Source organism: Podarcis erhardii, assembly GCF_964252035.2.
Source record: "Podarcis erhardii genome assembly, chromosome: 13".
In the NCBI taxonomy this organism is placed as follows: domain Eukaryota; kingdom Metazoa; phylum Chordata; class Lepidosauria; order Squamata; family Lacertidae; genus Podarcis; species Podarcis erhardii.
Window position 1 is genome coordinate 26,204,353 of NC_138502.1, and position 27,267 is coordinate 26,231,619.

The 27,267-nt window shown below is 45.0% G+C and overlaps 1 protein-coding gene across 6 annotated transcripts in view; it reads right to left on the bottom strand.

Moving 5' to 3' along the window:
• The window catches only part of KANSL1 (KAT8 regulatory NSL complex subunit 1), a 143,410-nt gene that overhangs the window by 16,715 nt on the left and 99,428 nt on the right, over positions 1–27,267 (bottom strand). For all 6 annotated transcript variants that reach the window (XM_081836971.1, XM_081836972.1, XM_081836974.1 and 3 more), the window contains 5 exons: positions 15,651–15,792; positions 10,776–10,880; positions 6,651–6,766; positions 4,889–5,084; positions 2,842–3,007 (listed from right to left, as the gene is read on the bottom strand). In XM_081836971.1, coding sequence (XP_081693097.1) covers positions 2,842–3,007; positions 4,889–5,084; positions 6,651–6,766; positions 10,776–10,880; positions 15,651–15,792 — 725 coding nt within the window. The remainder of the gene's footprint in view (positions 1–2,841; positions 3,008–4,888; positions 5,085–6,650; positions 6,767–10,775; positions 10,881–15,650; positions 15,793–27,267) is intronic.

Sequence of the window (27,267 nt, forward strand, 5' to 3'; positions counted from 1 at the left end):
AGCAGCCAGCTCCCTCCCTCCCTCTCCCTCCCTTTGAAGACAACCAGTATTGCCCCTGCACTTCCCAAAAGCCAGAAGCAAGCAAATTTTATATATATAAAATTCCTGTATATATATAAAATTCCTGTATATATATAAAATTCCTGCATTCCTGTACCCGTGAAAATCTACGAAAGCATATATATATATATATAAACAATCTGTACACCACACTTAATCACAGTCATTTCGAAGAGTCGTAATGAAACTAAAACAGTAACTTCAGAATTCAATTAAAAAGGCCTGCTTGAAAAGTAAAAAGGGCTGCTTCTGACGCAACAAGATGCAGAACTTCAGCTCACTCGAAACTCAAAGGTGACATTTCAGGATACAAGTTGGGGTTCAAGAACAAGAAGGGGAGTTTGCATTGCCTGCTGAGCTACCAACTTTTACCTCTTAAGACGCTCACAAAGAGCTTGGTCCATATTAGACACTGAGAGTGCCTTTTATCTTCTGTATTATCTGCAGAAGGTATCTGACTGACGTGACCTGCAGCAGCCAGGTTTATATCTGTGGCTTCACTCCAATGCTATGCCAACCATATTGGCTACCTTTCATTTTTTCTGGGCCTAATTCGAGGTATCAGTTCATAATCTATACAGCCTGCATCAGCCTTCACAAACTCAGTGCCCTTCAACTGTTTTGGTTCTTCCAAGTGGGCTGTCGGATACGGGATGATGCACTGCTTTCATTTATGATTAAGTGTTTGTATATTTCATGGGATTTTATTGCTACTTGTTTTTTGTTGCTGTGCTTGTAAGTTCTGGGCAAGAAATAAATGGTGTGTGTGTGTGTGTGTGTGTGTGTGTGTGTGTGTGTGTGTGTTTTCAAAACTTGCCCTACTTCTGGCTAGGAGGCAGAGCGCATGCCTAGAGTAGTGGCTCTCAGAGCACAAGGAAGGCCTCTCTAGTCTCAAACTCCTCTATGATTTCCATCCCACAATCTGTTTCATCTGGTAAGGAGCACCAGGAGCGCTAAGCCAGACAATGAGATCACTCACCAGCTGATAGGGGCAATGATATCAAACGCTTGAACATTCAGACATGTGGGCATCTATCCCTGTGTTGCTGCTGCTTCAATCTGCTTGCACCCTGCAGATGTTGACGGACTCCAACTCACATCAGCATGGTCTAGAATGATGGGAGCTGTAGTCCGAAAACATCTGCTTGCTATCCCTGCCCCTAAGCGAGTAGGAATGACTGCTGCAAGCTGAATTTGCTTATTTTAGAAGGAGTTGTGTCATAAGACAGTTTTTCAACCCCTCTAACCCTTGATGCAGGGAGCCTGATGGAGGACCCCTGTATATATCTGCATAGATACCATGAAATACAAAGAAAGGGAATTTCATAGATTCATAGAACTGTAGTGTAGGAAGGGATCCTGAGGGTCATCCATTCCAACCCTCTGCAATGCAGGAATATGCAGCTACCCCATTCAGGGATCAAACCTGCAATCTCGGTGTTACCAGCACCACGCTCTAACCAACTGAGCTATCCAGGCTTTCCAAGTAGCACACAGTCCCTCCTCAGGACCCAGCAGAGAAGGCTGAAGCAGAGGCTGCTATTCTGACACAAGAGGTCAAGGGCAAAGGCTTAAGGGAGAAAGGCCAGTTGGGCAACGAGACAGCAGGTGAAGAAAGGGTGTGAGTTGGAGATATTAATAGAAAGACGCTTAGGTGCCAGGATGAGGGGGGGGGGGAGAGAAACCACACAGAGCAAGTGTATCCATAACAAGCTGGCAATTACGGCTGTGTGCTGAGAAACAAGGGGAGGGGGCAAGATGAAAGCTGTTGGATATACAGGTATCCAAGGGTTTTGCACTGCGGGGGTGCAAGGATTTTATGAATAGGTACAAGCAAGCGCATTGCTGATTAAGTCAAGTAATTCTCTCTGATCTGCCCAGCCCAGCTGAAAACGCAACTGTCTAAGTTTACTCTTCCTCAAGCTCCCTGCTGCACTGCCAGCCAGCATCTGAATGCGCCAAAACGGCATCGTGACCTGCCGACAGAGGGAGAGAAAGGGAGAACAGACAAGTTTCTCTCTATCTAGCCAAGTGCTTCTGAGCAGCAGCAGCAGCAAGTCTCCCCAGGGCCCGCAGAGGGCGCTCTCCTAGCAGTTTTCAAAGCCCTGATTAACATCCTCTCTCACCAAGGTTGTTATGATGTTATTACGTCATCTGGAAATTTCCAGTCGGATACCAATTCGTCCAGACGAGGGCAGAACCTCTGACGAACCGACTCGTACGGTGGGGCGAGAGAGCCCAGTGGAGGGAAAAGGGAAACAAGACGCCTGCTTTGCCTAACTGTTCAAATGATACCCATGGCTGCTCCAGCAGAGCATGCATGCCATGCAGCGAAGAAGCCATCAACAAACTAGGTCAGGAATGCCCGGAAATCGGTGCCAAAGTAGCTCAGCACTGCGGGAGAGCCAAAATCACAAATGCCATTCTCCGGGCCTCTCCCATCCAAAAAGATAAAGGGGTTTGTGCTCTGCAACCCAGGTGCGCTGCATGCCTATCTCTGTGGGCTCAAAAAGACAGGCAAAAACTTACACACACACACACACCTGACCCACTATCATCCATGGCACATCACAGCTTCCACTTTCAAGGGATCACGGTACCAGGCAGAGCCAGTCAACCTCTTCTGGATATACAAAATGAACGCTTCTCTTGCAACCTGGATAGAGTTCCCCAAATTAAGCTGGAGGGAGGGCGAATTGGGGGGTAATCTCAATGTCGTCCTCTTTCCCCACTACCAACATTTAAACATGGTGCCCTTTTAACTGCACATGGCTTGCTTACCGTCTGGGAATGAAAGAACCGGGTGGATGCAGGAGTCCAGCTGAGAGAGGCGCTCCATCAAGGGGGCTTCGTACTGGATTTCCGGAGGCACTGAGCTCCGAGTGCCACAGAGGGCGCACAGGGGGTTCACGTCGCAGCTGCACCGCCCCATGCTGTTGCGATGGACCTGGGCACAAGACGGGGATGGGGGGAGACGGTCATTTTTATTTCATTTGTTATGCTTGTATCCCACCTGTCCTCCATTTGACACCCCCCACCCCGTTTCATCCTTGTGAGGTAGGCCAGCTAGTTGCTTCAAAGCCAAGCGGGGATTTGAACCCTGGTCTCTCAGGTCCTAGGCAAATGTTCTTAACCACTGCGCCACACTGGCTATGAGTCCAGTATACCTGAAGGAGCGTCTCCACCCCCATCATTCTGCCCGGACGCTGAGGTCCAGTGCCGAGGGCCTTCTGGTGGTTCCCTCATTGCGAGAAGTAAAGCTACAGGGAACCAGGCAGAGGGCCTTCTCGGTAGTGGCACCCGCCCTGTGGAACGCCCTTCCAGCAGATGTCAAAGCGATAAACAACCACCTGACATTCAGAAGACATCTTAAGGCAGCCCTGTTCAGGGAAGTTTTTAACGTGTGATATTTTATTGTATTTTTGCTTTCTATGGAAGCCGCCCAGAGTGGCTGGGGAGGCCCAGCCAGATGGGCGGGGTATAAATAATAAATTATTATTATTATTATTATTATTATTATTATTATTATTATTATTATCGGAATGTTTTCAGAAACAAGAGAGCCAAGCACCTGCTCATTTCATGCTCAGCACACACCCTAGATTATCCCTTAAGAGATGGCAGGGCCTAATCCAATCTCATCAATTCTGGTAAACTAAATTCATCAATTTCATCTCCAGGCACACTCTGGGCTTAGGAGGCTCTCAAACATAAAGGCAGGGCACCCTGGACCGCTGCTCTTTGCCTCTGTGAAGGACACCAAAGCCAGTTTAACCTGTCTAGTGAGTAATTCTAATTAAAGAACCATTGTTATGCAAGAGTATAGGAGGCTGTGTGAGAGGCTGCAACTCCAGACTACTTCACCACCTCCAATCCTTAACTGGGGAGGGAGGGTTGCTTCTCCTAAATCTCCATGACGACATCATGGACCCATATTAACAACTTTCAAAGGTTTAGCCTTTTTATTTCTTGTGTTTGTTAACAGTCTTTGAAAACACAGTACTTTCTCAAGGTAGCATAGACTATCTGATCAAATCAGGTTACAACATGTAACAAAGCCTTATTAAAATAGCAATACAAGAATGAAAGCAGAAAATAAGAAAGTCCTGGTTTTTATGCTCTTGCGGAAAGCCACCTTCACTCATTTCCTAGAATCAGGGAGCAAATAAAGGCAGGCATGAAGCATGCAGTCTCTATCTGGAGAAACAGTCAAAATTAGAGGGGGCCCATGAAATCAGTATAGGTCAGGAAATATGGTTTCAATATAGCTCCTTGTCTCGCTTTGTTGTAATGAGCAAATATAGAAAGCAGCACATACACGTGAGATCTGTTTAAAGTAGCAGTATTTGCAGAGTTCTTAAAATTCAAGGTGGGGTGCTTTTTAAAAATAATCTGGATAAACTTGGTACTGAATTTTTATTTTATTTTTAGACATAGCCAAGGGAGCGGAAAGCCCCTCCTTGCCCATTTGACCAGTCATCAGGCCAAGACAGCACAGGGCACTCTCTCCCTTCCCATCCACCCACACCCTGCACCTAAGAAGGAAAAGCAATGGAGGAGGAGGCTTATCAGAGTCTCACTGCCACCACCAAGTTTGACAACCTTTGCTTTATCTGCACATCACAGCGGCCCAGAGCACATACTTTACAGCGAGATGGGTACCGATATCAAAATGCAACATGGGCAAATTCTTGCATGGATCCATCCTGCATTCTTTTTTTGCTTCATGCTGTCACTCCTCTCCCCTGCCACCCCAAATCACCAAAACCAGATTCCCACCGCCAAGTGAAAGACAAGAGGCGACACACCCATCTTCTTCCACACTGACCTTTTTGGAGAGTGGCACCAGGCTGCTGGGTCGAACAAGCCGCCTCTTCTTGCAGCTGAGGACAGGGCGAGTGCGGGCTGCTACACAGGTTCCATCAACCGCTGAAGAAGCCACGTTTAGCCTCTGCTTTTTGCGCAACAACTCATCGGCGTCTGAGCTGTCTCCCTGAGCGTGCTCTGTCAAGCCTGGCTGTAGACTGCCCAAGAAGGGGGGAAAGCAGAGTGTTAGGTGTCTCTACCGCTTAACCACAACCCCACTATGAGTGAAATGTTTCCAAATCCCTGTTGTTTTAAAACAGAAAGCAAATCCAAGCAATGAGGAACTGAGACCCAGACTTTAATGCCCTAGGATAATATTCTGCCCTTGGAAAGCTAAGTTTCTCCAGCTCTGTTAGAAACGCAGGAAGGAGCCTTGTACCAAGACAGAGCACTGGGTCTCCTCAGCTCAACGTTGCCCATCCTAGCCCTCCCCAACCTGGTGCCCGGCAGGTGGTATTGGGACTACAACTCCCACCAGCCCCAGTTAGCATGGCCACTAGTCAGGGGTTATGGGAATTGTAGTCCAAAAAAAGCACCTGGCGAGCACCAGATTGATAAAGACTGGCCTATCAGGGTATGTTGAATTTTTCAACTTTCAAGTTCCCCCAATGAGGGGTGCTAAAAAGTTGTAACATGACTTGGGAATTCAAAATATATTTTTGTTAAAACAATATAATTTAGTTTTGCTTGGTAGGTAAAATGTGTGTAAAACTGCACAGAAATCATTAAAAATGATTGCCAAGAACTTGCAGTTATATTTGTTGTTGCTAACGACGACAACATAGCATTCTGTTTTCCAAAAGCAGTTTATGTGCTTCTTCATCAAGCATAGACCTACCAAGCTAAATAAAATAAAAGCAGATTTGAATTCCTCACACCCAAAAACATATTTGAAGACACTTCACTGAATAAAATTTGCAAGAATTTAGTTTCACCCCCTAAAATGACACTCCCTACTGGCCTTCACTGACAGGCAGCAGATCTTCAGCCAAGAGCTAATTCACATCTTTACCAGGAGATGCTGGAGCCTCAACAATGTGGGTTTTGCATGCAAAATATGCCCTCTGCCACTTAGCCATGACCCTTCCCTTTGCCTCTCCTCTCCCACCTGCCCTTCCTACCTTCAACCTCTTGCTCTTTCCTCTGCAGAAGTCCACACTTCTCTCGCACACCCCTGCTGTGCTCCTCTTTCCTGCTATAGCTTTGCTCCTCCTTCAGTCAAAGCTGTGCCTGGGGCAGCACTGTCCTCTTTCACAACTTCCATTCTCCCCAGTCCTCACACAGCAGCACCCCCCCCCAAACTCCCTTCCATGCCAATCTTCCTCTCTAAGCCCTTAAGAATACCCTAGCTCTATTTGCTTGTCTCCAAAGCATTATACCTGGCCTGCATAGCATTTCTAAGAAAGGTATGAACTGGCACTGAACAAAAGCTATAAACGTGGGCTGTGTTAATGTTTCTAGGAAAGGTACAGACTGGTGCTGGGAACAAATGCTATAAACTGTTCTATTTGGACCGTGCAACGTTTCTTGGAAAGGTATAAACCGGTACGGAATAAATGCTATACACTTCAGGAAGATTTTGACTCACACACAAGCTGCAGTACATCAAGAGGCAATTCGTAACCGAGGATGCTCACTGAGGAGCATAAATGTTAGAGCATATGTTATCATCTCAATTCCCCCCTCCCTTTGGGGTTGGGGTAAGCACTCTGCAAGAGCCTTACGTGTTAATAACTCCATTGACCGGTCTCGGCACTCCACAAGTTTTGGCAGGTAGGGACTCTGGGGTATTGCCAACGGATGAACAAAGGTTCTCTGACGAATGGGAGAGGCATGTGCCCTATGGGTAGAGAAGGAAGGGGGGGGGGAATGTGTCAAAAGTTGTACAGTTCCAAAATAGCCAACATATCGTTTTTCTCCTGGTTCTCTTGACATGCCACGGCAGCAAAAATCACCCAGAGTTATTTGGCATTTAGATTATTGTCTTTGCAACTTCTGCATTTCTGCCTCTTAAACAACACAGAACGTAACAGGCTGGAACATGGGCTGGTGACTTCAAAGCCCCACTGACTCAGGGATGCCCAAGAAGAAATTCCTTCAACCTTTACAAATGCTCTTAAAAAGCGAAGGTTTTCTTTGGAACAAAAGGCAGCAAGGCAGGTTTGCCTGTTTTCAATGTCTAGCTTTCTATTATTCATCATGTGATCAGTCGCTTTCTTACAGAAGGTGCCTTGCACAGCTGAGGGCATCTCAGAAGGTATCAATGCACACATCCCATGACATATCGCAACATACCCTGCAATTTCCTAGGAAAAAAATGTAACCCTCTTGAAGCTGATCGTGAGATTGAACATCTCAGCTTAGAAGTAAAAGTGTGTTACTTTTCCTTTTATTTTCACACATTTTAAAAGATTCTTACGTAGGTAACAAGCACAAAGAATTTAAACCAGAGCTGGGGACCTTCCTTCCAGATATTGCTGGAACCTCTGACATTTGGCTAGGCTGATGAAAGCAGGTCCAACACCATATAGAGGACCACAGGTTTAAATAAGGGTCAACAAGTCAACCCTGTATAAAACAGCTCCTTATCCCTTTATATAGCTGTATTGCAGGCAGTAGTCCTCCAATTACTGGTGTGTGTGTGTGTGTGTGTGTGTGTGTCTATACACACATGCAGGGGGGCCCTTAATGAAATCCACCCTCCCAACTTCTAATTTTTAGCTGAAGCATGCCTCCCCCTTAGACTCCTAAAACAGCAGACTGCAGGGTTGGGGGTGGCCCCCTATCACCCAGTAATGTGAACACGAGTTGCTAGCCAGGGATCGCAGAGGCATTTCAAGGACTGGCCCACGTTTCTCCAGAGTGGAGAGCGGCACTGTCAGATTAAGAAAACTGTATATTACATGCAGCTCCACTGCCAAATACAGTCTGCAGTCTGCCCTGCATTTGTACTTAGCATTCTGCATGTATTATTGTGCGAATGACAACCTGCATTTTAATGGCCTGCGATCAGAAGCACACAATTAGCAACACCCCTTTGCCAATCACTGCTGTCCGCTCTAAGGAAAGAGGTGGACGGTTACCACCCTGCAAACTGCCTGGGCAAATGCAGCTGCGAGGTCCTATCATAGCACCTGCCACCTTTTCCCAGGCTAGGAAATAAAAAGCCGCCTTGTACTGGAGCCAAAATGTGGGTATATAAAAACATATTTTTATCTGCTCCGATTAGCAGGGCCTCTTTGTGGCTTCAAGCAGAGGCCTCTCCCAGCTCTGCTACCCAAAATGCCAGGGAATGAACCTGAGGTCTGTATGCATGCCAAGCACATGCTCTCCCCACTGGACAATGGGCCCTGCTCCCCTTTCCCACCTCTACGCTTACAATAAGTTCAGAGAGCGTAATTGTCACAGCATTTGCTTGCTTGCAAGTGCTATGAACTCCTACGCAGCATGGCTGGGAAGGTCTTGGGTTCCTGGGTCATTCACGTGCCTAAATGAAAGCACCTAGGAATCTTGACATTTCTGTCCAAAGACTGAACTGAAACACCTCTTGCATCTCTGAATCTGGGTCAGTCTAGGCCTGGCCAAGAGTAAGTTTGGAGCGTGCTTAAGAACTCTTGTGTACTACTCTTGAGCCAACAGCTGAAAAGGTGGGCTACAATTTCCCTGCCCATTCCTGGCGCCACATTGGTCCTATAAATGTGCTTCTGGCTCCAAGAGTTCACTGCTTTGCTCTTGTCAATTGCACTGCCGTTTAAACTGCCTAGTTACACTAACACGGTAGATGGTTCCATCTACTGTTATATACCACTGGTTCTGCTGTGAACGTAAATTTGGTTTTAATGACCTCTTTTTTGCAGGAAGAAGAAACAGAAATTCTAAAACATTAAAACAAACAAATAGAAGTTTGATTCTTATGCCCTGGAATTTTGAAAACTGCCTCTGGCCCTGTGATGCAGTAAAATGTAACGCTGAGCTCACAATCATGCACAAATCCTGGGAAATGTGTGTGTCCAACTTCTTGTTGACACTGCACAGCCACAAGTGGAAAGTATGAGTCACAGAAACACAGCCATTCACGCCCACTTGGAAATGGGTTATTATTCACTTGTTCGGAGCCATAAAATTCCAGAAAAGAGGAAGCTTTAGGGGATGGGGTAGAGAACCTCTGGCCCAGCAGTCAAGTGCAGCCCTACAGGCCCTCAGGCCTTCTGCTTCTCAGCTGGCTCTACTTTGCTGCTTTCAATGAGTGGTTCCGCCTCACTGGAATGTGTCCTTAATGCCTCTTGATTAACTAGATCAGTGTTTCCCAAACCTGGGACTGCAGCTGTTTTTGGACTACAATTCCCATCATCCCTAACCACTGGTCCTGGCTAGCTAGGGATGATGGGAGTTGTGGTCCAAAAACAGCTGGAGACCCAAGTTTGGGAAACCCTGAACTAGATGGAGAATAGAGAGGGGTGCTTGGTTATCTGAGCAGAAACTGGCCTACCACTGTATTCGCTGCTCTGCCCACTTTTGTCTCTAGCATCACATGCCAGTGGCATGTGCCGCCCCCCCCCCCCGTTGTTCGGAAGGGAATGTGGCCCCTGGACTGACAAAGGTTCTTGATCCTTGCTTAAGGAAATGTGCCTACCCCTTGGAAAAGCTGGTTTCAATCTAACAATGGGCAACGAAAGAAGAACAGAGACGGAACTTCCACAAAACATCAATGAAATTCTTAGGGAAGGTCTACCATCTGCACTACTACAGAGTCTGAAGAAGGGGTGGGCCAACCTGTGGTTGGACTCCAGCCCCCATGGGCCCCAGCCAGCATAGCCCAATGACAGGGATCATGGAAGTTGTAGTTTAGCAACGTCTGGAAGGCTACAGCTTCCACAACCCTGGTTTTAAGAGGAGGGGAAAAATCATATCAGAAACTGAGAGTCTATTAGTGAACCCTGGAGATTTCTGGATTTTCCGATGTGCTTTGGGTTTGTTAGCTTTTGAACTTCCCTTCAAAACCTTCCCTGGAATTTCTTTTGCCTATGCCTTCAAAATTCTCAGAAATATGTACTGGTCTTTCCCACGTTTTGCAAGCAGTGAACGTATTCTGCATATGGAAATAGCTTCTGTGCACAGATCTGTGGATAGGGAGAAGGCACTGAACAAGGAGCAGCAGACAGGGCAAAGTCATCCGGGAACATGCATGGAACCCAGAGGCTTCATGCTTCTCCCCATGTTGGAAGTATGTGCTGCTCTGGGCTCAGCAAACTTGTACAGTGGTACCTCGGGTTAAGAACTTAATTCGTTCCGGAGGTCTGTTCTTAACCTGAAACTGTTCTTAACCTGAAGCACCACTTTAGCTAATGGGGACTCCTGCTGCCGCTGCACGATTTCTGTTCTCATCCTGAAGCAAAGTTCTTAACCCGAGGTACTATTTCTGGGTTAGCGGAGTCTGTAACCTGAAGAGTATGTAACCCAAGGTACTACTGTACCTGCAAAGTTTTGGCTGCTCCCGCAGTTCTCTATATAGATACGCAAAGTATGCAAATTGGGATTTTCCTGAATGCTGGGTCAAAAACAACAGAAGGGAGAGAGATCCAACAAGCAGGAGACAGACAGACAGACAGACAGACAGACAGACAGACAGACAGACAGACACACACACACACACACTATAGTCGAAGCCTGCCTACTTCTGTTTCTCTGCATGCAGGATAGTTTTTTCCCCTGCACAGCGTACAAACAAAGGATCCGTTAAAAGTGAAGAGAATGACTGAAGTAGACAGAGCAATATGATGCTAGCAGAGGAACAGGGGACTGGAAGGAGCAAGAGCCCGACCAGCTCTTATAGCACCCTCAGCACTTACCAGTCTGTCAATCCCGGGCTCCGGCTTGACGTCAGCACTAAGAGTGTGGGATGAGTCACCTAATAAAGGGTCAGAGGGAGGCGCCTCACCAAGGAGTATCAGGCCCTGAAAGAGACAGGGAAGAGCAATTCAGTGGCATCTTTCTCAGGCGGCTTCTCCTTCACACAACTCCCAAGAAATTTCTTCTTTCCCCTTTCACTTTATCTGCAAAGCTTCTCAAGAGACATCAGTTCCTCCACTTTCTCCTACCAGTCAACAGTCCCTTTTCCATTCTTGCACCAATTTGCGCCTAAATGATGGAGAGCTTAAGGGATGAGAGTGAGGGAAGGAAAGCATCAAGGTGTGGTTTTTGTTTTGTTTAAGTTAGCTTAATGCTCCCAGAACAAGATTCTCCTTTTCATTCTCCTTTATTGTTCCGACACATGCTCTTTGTGATGTGTACAACAGCTGATGAAAAGGCAGCTTATGTAACACAGCCTTTGCTTTCCGTAGTTTATTCAAAGTCAGCAGATTTGTCTCTCCAATAAGAAACCTTGACTTTCCTTTTTGGGACAGAGAACTTCACAGACAGGAGCAAAGTGAGTTCAGTTGGAATCGGCATCCACACATCTTTTAAATCTGGATCTTCCATAAGACTTAAGCCTACATAGAGCTAAGATAGCGTCCAAGGTGTATTCTGCTACGGAAAGGTTCCCTTGAAGCTTCTGCAGGAGCCACGCCCCCTTTGTTTATGTGTACAGAGGGTGGTCCAGGGTCCTGCCAAACTTTAGCCTAGAAAGATGTATTTCCCCATATGAGGCTCTGTGCCAACACAGAACCCATAGGCATGTGAGTCTATAGGGAGGGCAAAAGAAGAGTTATATTATTATTCTACATTCCAGATTCCCAAACTACTGACAAGTATCAAAGAATGCTCCTCTTTCAACTGCCTCCGAAAAAATTGTAAACTTATTCAAATGCTAGCAATTTAGAACCAGATGAATAACCAATAGAAATATGCTCAGTTGACATCACTGTTTTTCTGGAGGCCATAGCCTTTCTTTTTTTTTAAGCCACAGTGAAGAATGCATAAACCCTTTCATAATATATCATACTATGACTATATCTGGGTCCTCACCAACTCACTCACACAGGGCATAAAACAAGAGTTAAGTTTTTTCTGCAATGATCAGGAAGTAGAAAATGGGTGCCCAGGGACTCCAATTATTATAAAATTTGAACGTGGGACACTTTCACAGCTCCTGCTAAAGGCTCATGACTTATAAGTTTACCTTACAATAGCAGGTGTCCTTCTCGCAGAGAACAACTCAAGCCACATATTGGGCTGATTTGGGAGTCTCTTCTTCATAAACTTGAGCCAGCTTTAAATTAGGGGAGGTATACAATAGGCAGGTAGGGATATATGCGCCCTTGCAGAATGCAAGTTGTGCTTGCTAGGACATACCGTATTTTTCGCCCTATAGGACGCACTTTTCCCCCTCCAAAAATGAAGGGGAAATGTGTGTGCGTCCTATGGGGCGAATGCAGGCTTTCGCTGAAGCCTGGAGAGCGAGGGGGGTCGGTGCGCACCGACCCCTCTCGCTCTCCAGGCTTCAGGAAGCTATCCGCAAGCCGTGGCAGACGCAGCTCTCCCACAGCTAGCGGAGAGCTTGCCTGCACCCAGAAGCTTGGGGTGCGCTGAGCTCAGCACGCCCCAAGCTTCGCGCAGCGCTCCGCCAGCCGTGGGAGAGCCACGCAAAGTCGCATGGCTCTCCCACGGCTAGCGGATAGCAGCCTGTTCTGGGGGCTGGGGTCAGGGGAAGCTTGGGCTTCCCCTGCCCCAGCCCCTGGGGGGGAAGTATTTTTTTTCTTTATTTCCCCCCCCCAAAAAACTAGGTGCGTCCTATGGGCCAGTGTGTCCTATGGGGCGAAAAATACGGTACTTGTTTTATAGGGACCTTTCATTTCAGGTTAAGAATCTTAGCCAGCATTCGAGAACAACACACACACACACACACACGAGGCAATGCCTTTTATTTGGGTCATATGTCTACAAATAAAATAGGCAAGCTCTTCAGTTACACAGATCTATTCTCTTCCAACAAAAACAATGGGCATTATCATTTCTGGAGCACTTGCTGCATGCAACGTTATCTACAGCTCATATTCCACCAATCCTGCAACCCTAAAACGCAAGCCTCATTAGGGTTTGCCACTTTCAGGGCTGGTCAGGTTTTGCAAGCTTAATTAATGGGCCCTCATCTCTGAGACATCTCTGGGACACGGGTGGTGCTGTGGGTTAAACCACAGAGCCTAGGACTTGCCAATCAGAAGGTGGGCAGTTTCAATCCCCGCGATGGGGTGAGCTCCCGTTGCTCGGTCCCTGCTCCTGCCCACCTAGCAGTTTGAAAGCACGTCAAAGTGCAAGTAGATAAATAAGTAGCACTCCGGCAGAACCGTGCGCTGCTCTGGTTCGCCAGAAGTGGCTTAGTCATGCTGGCCACGTGACCCGGAAGCTGTACGCCGGCTCCCTCAGCCAATAAAGCGAGATGAGCGTCGCAACCCCCGAGTTGGCCATGACTGGACCTAATGGTCAGGGGTCCCTTTACCTTTTTATCTCTGAGACAGCCCATGTAAACCTTGTCACTGTCACCCCACTACCCATTTGCTTGGCTTCCATCCCACCTGGACTCTACACATCCACGTACAGTGGTACCTCTGGTTGCGAACAGGATCTGTTCCGGAGTCCCGTTCGCAACATGAGCATAATGCAACCCACGTCTGTGCATGCGCGTGACGTCATTTTGTGCGTCTGCACATGCGGCGAAACCCGGAACTAACCCTTTCCGGTTCTTCTGGGTCGCCGCGGGAGGCAACCTGAAAAAACGTATCATGAAGCAAATGCAACATGAGGTATGACTGTAGAGGGAAAGCTCAAGCCAACTGGAGCATGCTGCTCCTTCTCTACATTCCTGGCACACCTGGAGAAAGCAAGTGAATCATAGAATTGCAAAGCTGGAAGAGCCCCTGAGGATGAACTTGTCCAACTCCTACAATGCAGGAATATGCTGCTATCCCATACAGGGATCGAACCTGCAACCTTGGTGTTATCAGCACCATGCTCCAACTGAGCTGATGCTGGGCATAACATGAACATGCAGTGACAGCAAGGAGCAGCAGCAGCAGCCACTGGGACATGAAGATACATGAGTTGCCAGTGGCACCTTGCATAGGTGTGTGTCGTGGTGGCAGGTGCCCCATGATCCTGACCCCTAAAATAGGCCCTGCCTATTTTACTACAGTGGAACCGCAGCTGGGACGGCACTCGCACCCCAGGCTCAAATAACTATGTGCAATTCACGTGCACCTGCTCAGGCACCATTGCCAATAAGAACAAACCCTGCAGGTGTTTCTTCTTTGTGGTAAGGCATTTGGGTGAAGGGGTTTTCACCCCCATGGTTACAAATATGCTTGACCCACACGAGCAACCACAGCACACAAAATGGCGAGCAAATCGCAGGAGGTATTTATAACTAATAATGTTTTTTTAATCTTGTATATTTTAAATTTGGTACTGTATACTTAATTTAAAAAAAAAAATTGAGTCATTCCGAGACCATTTTTTGTAGTGACAAAAAAAAAAAAAAAAGATATAAAATGTCCACAGCCTTGCTACTTTGGCACAGGTGACCATTTTGGAACAAGCATTATTTAGCAAATGTTCAAATGCAGAAGCAGCCTAGAATTCTCATCTAGCAGAGTGCATTTCCAACCCTGCTCCTCCTGTTCAGGGCTCGGGTTTATGTCTGCCCTGGGACCATTTACACAAGACTCACATGCACCACCACCCACAGAGTATTTCACCAAAGTAATGCTTCCTGCCTTTGCTCTCTGCACGGTTCCCAGTTCTTTTGCCAATCTGATGAAGCCATAAAATCTGGAATTGGACTGTTGCCAGTCTTCGGTCCATGTTTGCTCTTGCATAGTCCTCTCTGTTGTGCAGAATGCAGCTATCACAAGCACAGCTGTAGCTCAAATCCCAAGCCTCTCAGATGAACAGGACCAGGGTGGATATTTTCCAAGGCACAGATGGAAAAGGATGCTTTGCCGTTATGGATGTGGTTGGGTCCCTATGTGCCAATCTTATTTTATTTTTTTGCATCACACAGAGGCCATGAGGAACCAGAAATATTGGCTAAACCGGTACAATATTATAGGATGCGCAGTTGCAAAGAGAGATCCGGGATACAGGGATGCATCAGTCCAAGCTAGGGATGCTTGAGAAATTCAGTCTTCTGATACAAATACTGATAGGGCTATGCGTGAATCAACTCTTCCAAGCCCAGTACCATCTATTTCTGCATCCCCAACTCGTATTTTCAAAATGTTGAGCATCTGCAGTGGATGAAATGATAGAACGCTTTCCCACTCTGAGGACTAAATCATGCTTTTGGATTTGATGTGAAATAATTAAAAGATTTCAGGCCACATCAGCTGGCCCCGAATGACTTGAGCTGTTTTGATATACTTGGGATACCGTGAACTAGTCTACAGTTTCTTAATGTAAACCAGTACAGCCTTCAATATTATGTGCTGTATAAATGTGGAACATGCTAAAAATGTGGTTACCCAAGAGGAATATAAAGCACTAGTGGCTTTTCTTTTTTTAAAAGGTCACGTAAGCAACTTTGACTTACATCCGCCAGCTTCTGCTGATGCCTTTAATCAGCATTCATACACCATGCCAGATTAAGTCATACAATCATGACCCTATATCAAAGGTATTATTTTGCCTTTTAAACGTGTAATGCAAAAGGGAAACACTTGAGGAGATATTTTTTCAGGAGCAGGGACTGAATACCCGCAGGTGAAGACGTATCCTTTTACTTCCCTTACCTTATTGGCTCGGATCTGCTTGTAAATATCCGTTTGCTGCCGGATTCGGTACTCTAGATCCGAGACGTGCGCTTGAAGCCAGTTCCAGCGGCTGACAATGGCTGCTCTGTCTGCTGCCCACCGCCATTCTGACCTTCGCCTCCTGGAAAAAAGAGGGAAAGAAGCATTCTGTGTCAAGGAGTGGACGGACACACGTTGCCCCAGTTTGTGAGTCTCCCATTCTTGCCACTTTGTCTTATTTGTACCTCAGCTTTAGAAAAGGGGGACGGGGACAGGACTCAACCACCACGAATCATTATGGTCCCCCCCACACATCTGGAGGGCCCCAGGTTGGCTGCCCTAAATGATGGCTGCATTCCATCTCTGATTCCAATTGGTCAGATCGCCCAGATCCACAGCAAAATACCCTACAACTCTAAAGCATCTACACCAGACACTTGTCCAAATTGCTTTTACAAATTTATAGATTTCACAGCCTCTCTAGCCTGCTTATTCCATGGATGAGCTCTTTTAAAACATTAGGAGCCTACCCTGCTCCCTATACATATTCCTATGTAATGTCAATCTGCTGTTATAGTTTCACCCCCAAACCCCAACAGAAACATTTGCCCTTGAGCCCATTTCAGCCTTCTCAAACTTCTGCGCCAGGTTTCCTCAACATGATGCCCCCCCCCCAGTTGTTTTGCAATACAACTCCCACCATGCCTGGTCATAAGCCATACTAAGTAGGGCTGATTTGGAGTTCAACATGATCTGGAGCAGACTTCCTCAAACCTGGCCCTCCAGACTTTTTGGCCTACAACTACAATGATCCCTAGCTAGCAGGGCCAGTAGTCAGGGATGATGGGAACTGTAGTCTCAAAACATCTGGAGGGTCAAGTTTGAGGAAGCCTGATCTGGAGGGTATTAAGTAGGGGAAGGCTGTTCTACACTTTAAATCACCCCTGTAGCTCTCTCCCATAAATGGAATGGAAATTTCTAGAATGGAAGTACGGGGGGGGGGGGAGAGAAATGCCTTAAGAGCACCAAATACAGGGGAGACTTTTACTCTTAGGAACTGTGTTAGTTAAAAACAGCATGTGTGAAAGGCATCACAATGACAACAGGACAGAGTTGAAACTGGGAAAGGGGCACTTTTCGCAAGCATTTCTGCCCCCTGAAAAAAAAGTGCACATACACTTTTGGCAAACTGGGGTGCTCCAGAACAGGAAGGAAAAAAATTGACCATAGTATTTCTCCCCGACCCCCATTCAGTGCAGGGCAGTGATTTCTGTATCCAGTGACATAATCACAATGGCATACCTGATTGGCTACATAGTGTCTTAACACTGGCTATGCAATCTGTGATTGGCTAGAACCACAGAGCTAGCAAGAAGAAATGTAATTTTAAAAAATCACACTTTTGCTGAAAAGGGCAGCAAACAGACACAAATAAGCACTTAGGGAGTTTTCAGGGAACATTTTGTGGGTGTGTGTGAAAAAGTCCCCATTTTACGCCAAAAACGTTGGGAGAACATTTGGCGCAGCACTAATTGATTAGTCATGTGAAGCTAGGTCCCTATTTCAAAGCAGAAGGACAGCTTATTGTCCTACACCTAATACAGAAGAACAGGGTGGGTGAAGTGGCAAAATACAAAATGGGGTCAAAGTATTTGTCCGAAACCAAGCAGCAGTGACACTACACTAACGCGGGGGTCAGCAACCTTTTTCAGCCATGGGCTGGTCCACAGTCCCTCAGATCATGTGGTGGGTCAGACTATATTTTGAAAAAAAATAATGAATGAATTCCTATGCCCCACAAATAACCCAGAGTTGCATTTAATATAATAGGACACATTCTACTCATATAAAAACACGCTGATTCCCAGACTGTCCACGGGCCGGATTGAGAAGGCGAATAGGCCACATCCGGCCCCTGGGCCTTCGGTTGCCTACCCCTACACGAAAGCACCTAAGCCACATACTGGAAAGAGACATTCACTATGTAGAACAAAGTTGTGAATGTGTACACTACAAGAACAACTCCCAACACCCTTTCCTTCAATGACTCAGCAAAGGTGGATCTTCCCCGCTTAAAACGAGAGGCATACTACCCATGCCCAATGAAATCAGTCAAAGGCTGCTTGATTTTTGCTTGAGGGCTGCCTAACCAAAGGTTTCCTGAAGGGGATAAATGCCATCCTAACATGAAAACATATGGAAATAAATATTATACAACACAAATACTCGCATATACACTTCTGGCCCTTGACTTTACAATACAACATTACCAGCAGCAGAGACATTCATACTCCTACATTTATAAACAACTATTTTAGAAGGTGCGTGTGGGTGGGTGGGTGGGTGGGTGTGGGTGTGTGGGTGTGTTTTAAGCACCTCATCAAGTATGGCTGCCATCTACCTGAAAGAAAGACCTGCATAGTGCGAGTGAGCCTGTTAAGGTTGTCTTCTGCATTTCTCCAAGGTGTTTTCTTTTTACCCCTCCTCTTTTCGTTTCTCTTATTGTCTTTGTGAGATCTGTCCTGAGAGAAATGCAGGAGACAATCCAACAGGCTCTCTCACACCACACCAGATTTACGCAGTTCCTTAGGTTTCTCAGAGACGCCTTGCTCTGGGGTACCATCATCACTATGGCAGAGTTTAGCTACATCTTGGAGAAGAGGCCAGTCTTGGTAGTTGGTGAAGTGGCTTTTCCGAAACATTTTAAATGGGTGTATTCCATCTGCATCGAGAAAGTTTCCATTTGCACTGGAAAACTTTCTGGTGGCCAAGAGCAGGGGTCACCAACATGGCACCGCACCCAGAGGCTTTCTCTGGTGCCAACAGGGAGCACCCCACCTCTCAAAATTAGGCTTAAAAGAAGCATTCTAATATGGGGTATTGACTAGGTTAGAATTTCTTATCGACTACTATGAAAAATAGTCTCAAGGGAATTTACAGTTGTGGTGTATACATAGCAGCAGCACTTTGTGTGGGTGGGGGTAAAACCCTGCTTTGGAGAAGGACCTAATTCATAATGTTTACTTTCATTTGTATTTCATAAACGAAGCTAAACACTTTTAAACTGTCCTGCTTGAAATTGGCATCCATTCATTGCTACTGGTGAACTTATGAAACGGATGTTTTTCCATGGAAAAATGAAGTACTAGATTTTTTTCTGTGGATGTTTTCCCACCTCACATCAGTGTTTGCCATATTTGTAGAACTCTTCAGAGAAAGGTCAGGCAGGATAGCAGAGTCATTTATTATTATTATACAAATTGGAGAAATGTGAAATGCAAATTTAGTGTTGTACAGTTCCATGCCAGCCCACTTTAAATCTTGTTGTGATTTCATCGTTTTATCAATATTTTGTACTGCACTTTGTGTCCTTTATGTTCGCAGATAGCAATCAGACAGATAAAAGCATCCAAGAAGGCCAGGTGTGGACAAGTGATGTGCAGATATTGCCCATCAAGAAGCAGGATTCTTGGGGGATGGGGACAGGCAGAAGAGATAAAGTAGCTTTTCAAAACCCCAACTAAAATCAGGTGTTTTTTAATGACAAATTAAGAAGAAGCAGCTCTTACCAGCTTCAACCAACACACATTAAGTCAAACAAAGTATTGCTATTTCTGCCAAATAAGTTCCTCCATCATTTCCTCTACACTGTTCTTTCCTCACCTCTAGGAGAGTGTGGTGGCTATTCTAAGTTCATCCCTTCTCTCTTTCTAAGAATATGGAGTTGCTTTTTTACTAAGCCAAACAACTGGCTTTCCTAGGCTGGTACTGTCAGCAGCAAGTCTTGACCTTAGCATGTTCAGGTCAAAGATCTGCTATTCACAGTCCTTTAAAACTGCAGGTGACAGGGATCAAATCCAGGGCCTTTGACATACACAGCACACATTCTACCAGTGCCTCTCCACTGCTGTATGTTCTGCCAAACTAAAAAAAGAAAAGAAAAAGACCATCTTTATTAGAAACAGCATTGGATTCAATTTCTACAATGGCTACAAACACAAAACTTTAAAGTTTCAGCTTGCTAACAATGAGCAGCCGCTTAAAGCAGATGTGGCCGGAGTGAAACAGAAGCAAACCACAACTGAGACTCAAGACAAGAAAGATGCAAATCATAGCAGCCGTGGAGTTCTAAGACTCTGGCAGCTGTCGCAATATCTGGGAATCATTCTTCCACACTGGAATTGCATGAAAAAAGAAAAACCCTGCATGAGGACTCATAATATTTAATCCCAGCTGGATTTCCCCACAGCACCTGAGCAATTTCCTACAGCCCAGTTAGTATCCAAGGCTGAACCTAAGTTGTTGGGTTTGTTTGTTTTTTAAAAAATTCCCTCTGCCTGTAGAAAACTAGCGCAAAACAGAGGAGTGGATTAGGCCAGAATACCACCCCCTGCCCATGTACAGATTAAAAAACAACAACTTTGCAAGGACTTTTAAAAACAACAACAGACCAAAGAATTTCCAAAATGGTGTCCCCCCCACCTGCATTCTTAATTAGCACTGGATGGTAACATAGAAACAGAAGGGATAATGCTGACCTGTCTGCCAGTATCGAAGGTGAAACAAACCTGTTCATACAAAAGGCTGATTTTTCAATATTTTTCTCTCCTCACTCCATTACTTGAAAGGTATTTATTTGCAAGTTTTTAATCCTCATTCCTTGTTTTAAGCTCTGAAACCCTGATATTTCATAGGTCTTGAAAGAAAGGGTACCACAGCATGTCAATTGCAATTTAATGGCAAGTGGCACTAAATCTATCGCTAACAACAACAACAACAACAACAACAACAGAGTATCTGAAATCCTCCTTAGGTACGTAGCAATCCAAACCTTAAGATCTTATTTGGAGGCCCCTTTTTAGGTGAGTTATTTTGGTGAACCACAAACGGACTTTTGGGTGGTGGCACCACATTTGTGAAATCCTTCTGTAAAGAGGGTCACCTTGATTATTTAATTTCTATACCACTTGATATATTAAAATAGCTCTTAGCAGTGTACAAAAAAGAAACAGCCAATTTAAAACAAAATATTACAAAAAGTTACACATAAAAATGTTACATTAATATGAAGTTATCTATCTATCATCTATCATCTATCTATCTATCATCTATCTATCATCTATCTATCTGTATCAATTCACCTTCCCTCTCAGCCTCCAGGTTCTCACCCAGGGTTCAAACAAACTCTCAGCTCACCTATAAAACGTTCCTGGAAACTGTGACCACCACCCTGGTCTCTCACTATAGGACTTGCTTTTGAAAGGCAGGCCCAAGGTACTTCCTCAGGCTGCCCACAACTGACTCCCGTTCAGCTGCACTCGACATACGCAGCTGATGCAATTCTGATGCCAAACAAATTGCCTTTTTATTTTCTCAGGCGTCTTTATCAGCAATAGCTTTCATTTATTTTATCACTGTTGTATATTTTTATGTTCTTTTTTTTTTAACTGCATGCATTATATGTTGTGCTAAACTTTTTACTCTAATGAAGATGCCCCGAGAACCCAGTTATTACAACAATCTATAAATATCAGAAATAAAAAAGCACACAGCCTTAAAACATGGAAGATAAAATTTCACATGAAAAATCAGAGCATTGTGGGAAGTGTAGTTTTGTACAAAGTACTGGAAGAAACCACATGCCCCAGTTTCCTCCTTCGCTGAGATTTTATTGAGGATTTACTTGGATTTGTTGTTTGCATGCAGCAGGTACTGAAACAGCATCAAGCTTGGAAATGAATGAAATGTAGGGAAATGGAAGTGCAGAAAAACAGGTGTCTGTCCTCACAAACAGCATCTCTTCCTCCGGAAAAAGCACCTTTTTTTCCAAAACATTCTACAGTTCAACATTAAAAATTGTAAACCAGAACAAACTGTACAACCGTATTTCTACCAGCTGGAGACAGTGAGAGCAGGCAGTCTTAGACCTGAAGTTCTAAAAAAATATTAGGTGGGAAATAAACATTGAATTCTATGCTATGCCACAGAAGTAAATCATGCACTGGTTACAAGAGAATATCTTGCAAACTTTCCCTATCTTCCTTGGCATTTCAGATATAATGTCTTCTAGATTTGGTTGTTAAAATGCTAAGAAGATAAATACCTTTCCCTGTTTATTATGTCTGAATCACAAGCATCACACACACACCCCCTTTGGCCTTTGCCAACATTTCTGAATGGAATATTCAACAGTACTTTCCCACTCACCCATTATTTTTCAATAAAATCTAAGACAGTGTTAAGTCAGGCTCCCTAAACATCCTCCCGACTTCTGCCCTGTTCATCATCTCATGACAGTTTAAGTCACCCATCAGTCAAGCCCATCACTCAGACTGCTTCCTTTCAACAGGATACACTAGAAGGTGCCGGTAGCTACCACCTTATTTTTAGCATTGGTAACTTTGAGGACTTCTTTCAGGGTAAACAGATCAAGCTGAAGAACTAAGCATCTTTACTCACCCTTCTTGGTTTTCCTCCTCAGCAAGCTGAAAGGGATTGACCAAATTGCACAACTTGTCTGAAAGAAGACAAAGCCCAGTTCTAAAATGCCAGCGGCCTTCCTTTGTAGCCGGCACAGAAACACAGGATACTTACAAGTAAACTAAACAAACTGTGGAGGAGGAGGAAAGAGACCAGTCTCTGTTCTTCTAGCCTAGATTATCTACAGAAGCTAAAATATTTTTTATTGTGATTCTATCCAAAGATGACCAGTATTTTGGAAAATGAACCACCAATATCCTACTTTCTAGCATTAATATATCTTATTATCATGTTGGTTTCTTTGGGTTGAGTGTCTGGGTAGGAAAGAAGGAGATATTCTAATGCAATACTCACCATCTGTAGAGACAGAATCTGTAATCCTATACACACTAACCTGGCAGCTTGTTCCACTAAACTCAATGGGACAAGTAAATATGCTTTGGATTAGGTTGAGAGCATAGAAAATGCACTGGAGAGATTCAAAATCATCTTGTAAAAGAATCCAGCAAGTTTCATGTTATCTGGTTCCCATTTAGATGTTCTCTATGTGTAGTGAAAGACGAGCACACATATACCTCCCCAATTTAATGTTTATTGCACTATCATGTTTCATTTCGTTTTGTTTACTTACTGTCAAATATAATCATGGAAAATAACACTCACAAACGCATGTGTTTATTTTATGTGTGTACATATCTTACACACATATCCGTAAGCAAACAAATGTGTAGGTGGGCTTATAAAAGTTTGACTTTGTTTTCATCTGGAGAAATGATTTCTGCTTTAAAAGTTTGGTGCCTGCTCCTGAATATTTCCATGGAGCAGAATTCAGGGAATCAAATGTGTGTATGCATATCTATTTACCTGCAAACACGTGTGGCACTGTACACACATGCATGGCAAAGCACCAAAAACATTCAGAAGATGTGTTATCAAGCCTTCCCTGTTTCTAAACAGAGGGCTCCATTTGCTTTAGCTGTCTCTATGTAGGGTTCAGATTAAGAAAGATGACATCATGCTCAGGACACAGCCAGATGGCCTGGCAGGATCTGTGTCACTTTAAATGGGGCTCCGTGATCTACATGCGAAGACATGTCATCCCTGCTTGCAATGACTAACACTCAATAGTGCATGCTAAGAGGAGGCCACAGAAACACTACCACGACTGCAATGTCAACCACTTGTTAAAGATCTACTATCCAAACCAAATCCTCCAAAGGGTACACAATCCACTGAGCTGTTTACACGGCAGAAACTGAAGGGAAGCAGACAGTATTCCACTTCTCAGCCCCAAGTTACTTGGAAGGCTCATCCCCATTTAGCAACACTTAACACTTCCTCAGGGTCAAGAAGCTGGCCTCACACTTCTTCCTGGATAGCTCAGTTGATTAGTGCATGGTGCTGATAATGCCACAGTTGCAGGTTCAATCCCTGTATAGGGCAGCTGCATATTCCTGCATTGCAGGGGGCTGGATGAGATGATCCTCAGGGTCCCTTCCAACTCTACAATTCTATAATTCTATGAAAACAGGCCAGTGATTCTCAAACCAATCTTTAGCTGTGGCTGGCGGTGTGGCCCCTGTACAGATAAGAAGAGAAGAAGAGTTTGGATTTGATATCCCGCCTTTCACTCCCTTTAAGGAGTCTCAAAGCAGCTAACATTCTCCTTTCCCTCCCTTCCCCACAACAAACACTCTGTGAGGTGAGCGGGGCTGAGAGACTTCAAAGAAGTGTGACTGGCCCAAGGTCACCCAGCAGCTGCATGTGGAGGAGCGGAGACGCAAACCTGGTTCCCCAGATTATGAGACTACCGCTCTTAACCACTACACCACACAGGAGAGTCAGCAATCAAAACCAATCTGGTCCTTTTTGTCACCTGTTCCAAGAGGCAGGGGCAAGCATGTCTCTTCTCAAACTAATGGGTGGTTCAATTACTTTTTGGGGCAGTTGCCCACTATCATCTCTTCTCTATTATATCTGCCCCTCCCCACTCCCTTGGGTCTCAGTCATCCCATCAACTGGCCCCCACCAGGGCCTGCATTTGAGAAAGTATAGAAAATGTAATCTTTGGTCAGGCTAACTTGGGAGCGTCAGTCTTCTAGTTGTGCAAATGGCTTCAAGCAGGCAACGGAAATAAAAAGCTAGTTGCACACTAAAGGATGTGTGTGTATAAGAGAAAAAAGTTATAAACTATAGTAACTTTAATTACAGATATAAAGGGACTAACACTTCTGCAAGTGTTCATCTGAAAACAATCCCCACCCCCCCCCAAAAAAACTTCAGCATAACAAGAGCGATGCCAGAGATGGCAACCTGATTAGCACCCGCATGGCAGACACTCACTGCCAGGGCCTCTGAAGTTTTGAGTTTCAGTATGTGGGTATGCTGCAACTTTCCCCTTGGAGAGACACAGCAAGCAGAACCAACACATCAAGCGGCAAAAGATGTGCCCTGAGCCTGCAAACCTATCACCAGAAGGCTGGAATCCTTCATTACACTTCCCAGGGCAGACCACATTCCAAAGGAGAATGTTATTTCCCCCACCTCCAGCTCCAAACAATAGGGCTTGCTAGCAGCCCACAGATCAGATTTTACATAAACAAAGCCAATCTGTGGCATCTTTTCTCATGGCCAACCTTCCTCCCTTGAATTAGACACAGCAAAGGGAGCTAACACGGCCAGCACTGCTTAAAAAGAGCTAAGAATGCAGACTGCTACAGGACCACAGAAGGCCAGGAAGGCACAGACAAATGCCAGGGACATTCTCAGCACCAGCACCAGCATCCAGTGAGACACACACACACCCCACTGCCACATTTGCGTGCATGCCAAGCCAGCATCACAGGCTGCTTGACTGACAAGGACAACCTCCTGGAAATCTAAACAGATGGCGGTTGTTGCGAAAAGGGAGCTGCGTGCTCATGCGCACACCAGAAAGGTGGGGGGTGACGATTTATGCTTCTCTCCAATGTCGCATCACAGAGAGAGGAGGGAGGGAAGCGGGCTGGAGGGGGGCGGGGCGGGGAGAGAAATAAACAGATGTATGCTGGGAAGGTCTCAGCCCTTTTATTTATTTACAGAGAAGGGGAAAGCAGAGAAAAGGAATAACCAGGCTGAGGAGGAGGAGACTGGAATGTATGAGCTCAGCCTGGGAGGGTTATAAATACTGCAGCAGCCAAGCAAGCTAAATGGGGCCAACCTTCCCTGCTTCATTTCTTCGAGGGACAGGGCAGCAGGGAATACAGAGTTCCTCTTTTCTCCTCCACCCACGAAACACTGTTAGAATCTTGTGAATCTGAGCTAGGAATCAATGCATTAAAGACACACAGAAACCCATTTTATTTTATTGCAAAAGTAACAAAAGGCTAAACTACTACATGACTGGGAGCCGGCAAGCCGGGAGAAAGAAGGCAGAAGCATCAACAGCCAAGAATACCCTGCCTAAGTGAGAATGAAATCAGAAAGGCTGGCACAAATATACACATGCCTTCCCAAATATTGAACGGGAGTAGGACAATGCTGCTAGCGGAATAGCAAAAGGAGAAACAAAGGAAAAAGAAAGCCAGAGAGGCAAGCTCTCAGGATCCACCTAATAGCCAAAACAATACGCCATAATAAATATTATTATGCAGAGGTGTCTAGACTCTGATCACCAACACTAGTAATAAATAGCAGCTCTTTTGGGTGCTAAAATGGGAAGGGAATTTGGAGCCAAGTCAATGTGCACACAAATAGAAAGGAAAGTACAGTGGTACCTCGGGTTACATACGCTTCAGGTTACAGACTCCGCTAACCCAGAAATATTATCTCAGGTTAAGAACTTTGCTTCAGGATGAGAACAGAAATCACACGGCGGCGGCATGGCGGCGGGAGGCCCCATTAGCTAAAGTGGTGCTTCAGGTTAAGAACAGTTTCAGGTTAAGAACAGACCTCCAGAACGAATTAAGTACTTAACCCGAGGTACCACTGTATACACAAATATACATACACAGGGCAAAACCGTGTTCCATTCCTGAATGGGGGGAATCCAAATCAAGGAGACATTAATGGAATGCCCAATGTATCCAAACCAAAGATTCAGCATTCTGCAAGATCTGGTGCTAGTCAACGGAAGTTGAATCGCCATACCAAAGCCAGAGAGAAGGGGTTGAAACCAAATCAAGTGCATAGACTTTGGTGTTACTTCTGTGTTGGTTTTTTTACAGTGAGTTTTTGGGATAGCTTCCCCACGCTCAGCAAACACAATAAATCATAATACCCACTACTTTTACTATGTATTTTTAAATTCCTATTATTAATTTAAAATAGGAATCTTAAGTGATGGTAAAACCAACAATGGTTTGACTTTGGCGTATGATGGACACAACTGTTTTGCAGACACTTTCCAGCAGATAGGAACAGGATGTTCTGTGAATACTCTGGTGGTCTCTGGACTCTACAGCAGATGAATCAACTGCTCCACATATCTTCCAGGTGCCCCCTTCTTCCAGACTGACACTACTCAGCTCTTCATTTAAGAGGAAATGGGGGGCACTGGAACATTCGGGTAAGTTTCCCATTTCTTGAATTTATCAATAACAACAAATGGATACCAATTGCAAGCACAGTATTAGGCAAGTTTGGCACTGCTCAAGTGTTGTTTTTTAATACAAGTAAACTAAGCATGCTATATTAGAATACTCTCTAGGGCATCGTAAACTTTTACGTTTCATGATGCAAATTACTGTATGCAAATTACCCTGCTTTGCATAATGACAGCCCTTTCATCATTCATTTTCCCATTCAAAAATTCCCAGAAAGTCCACATCACTGGCTAGAACTCACATTAGCAATGTTATAATGGTGAACTGCCATTTCACCACCACCATCACCACACACTGCAACTGGACAGTGTTGTCTTGGATAATTTCATTCTGGCTATCTGGGAAGACAGTAGAGTCCTCAACATCCCACTATGACCAGTTGATGGTATACTCACAGTTCCAACTTGGGACACAATAATGAACAACATGGTTCTGAGCACACTTTCTGAACTAGCGCTTGAGACCAGTGATGGGACTAGGTGAGAGCAGAAAAAGCCAAAACTTAATCCAGACAGGGAGGAAGTACTGGGGGCTTCTCTAACCCTGCACTGGGT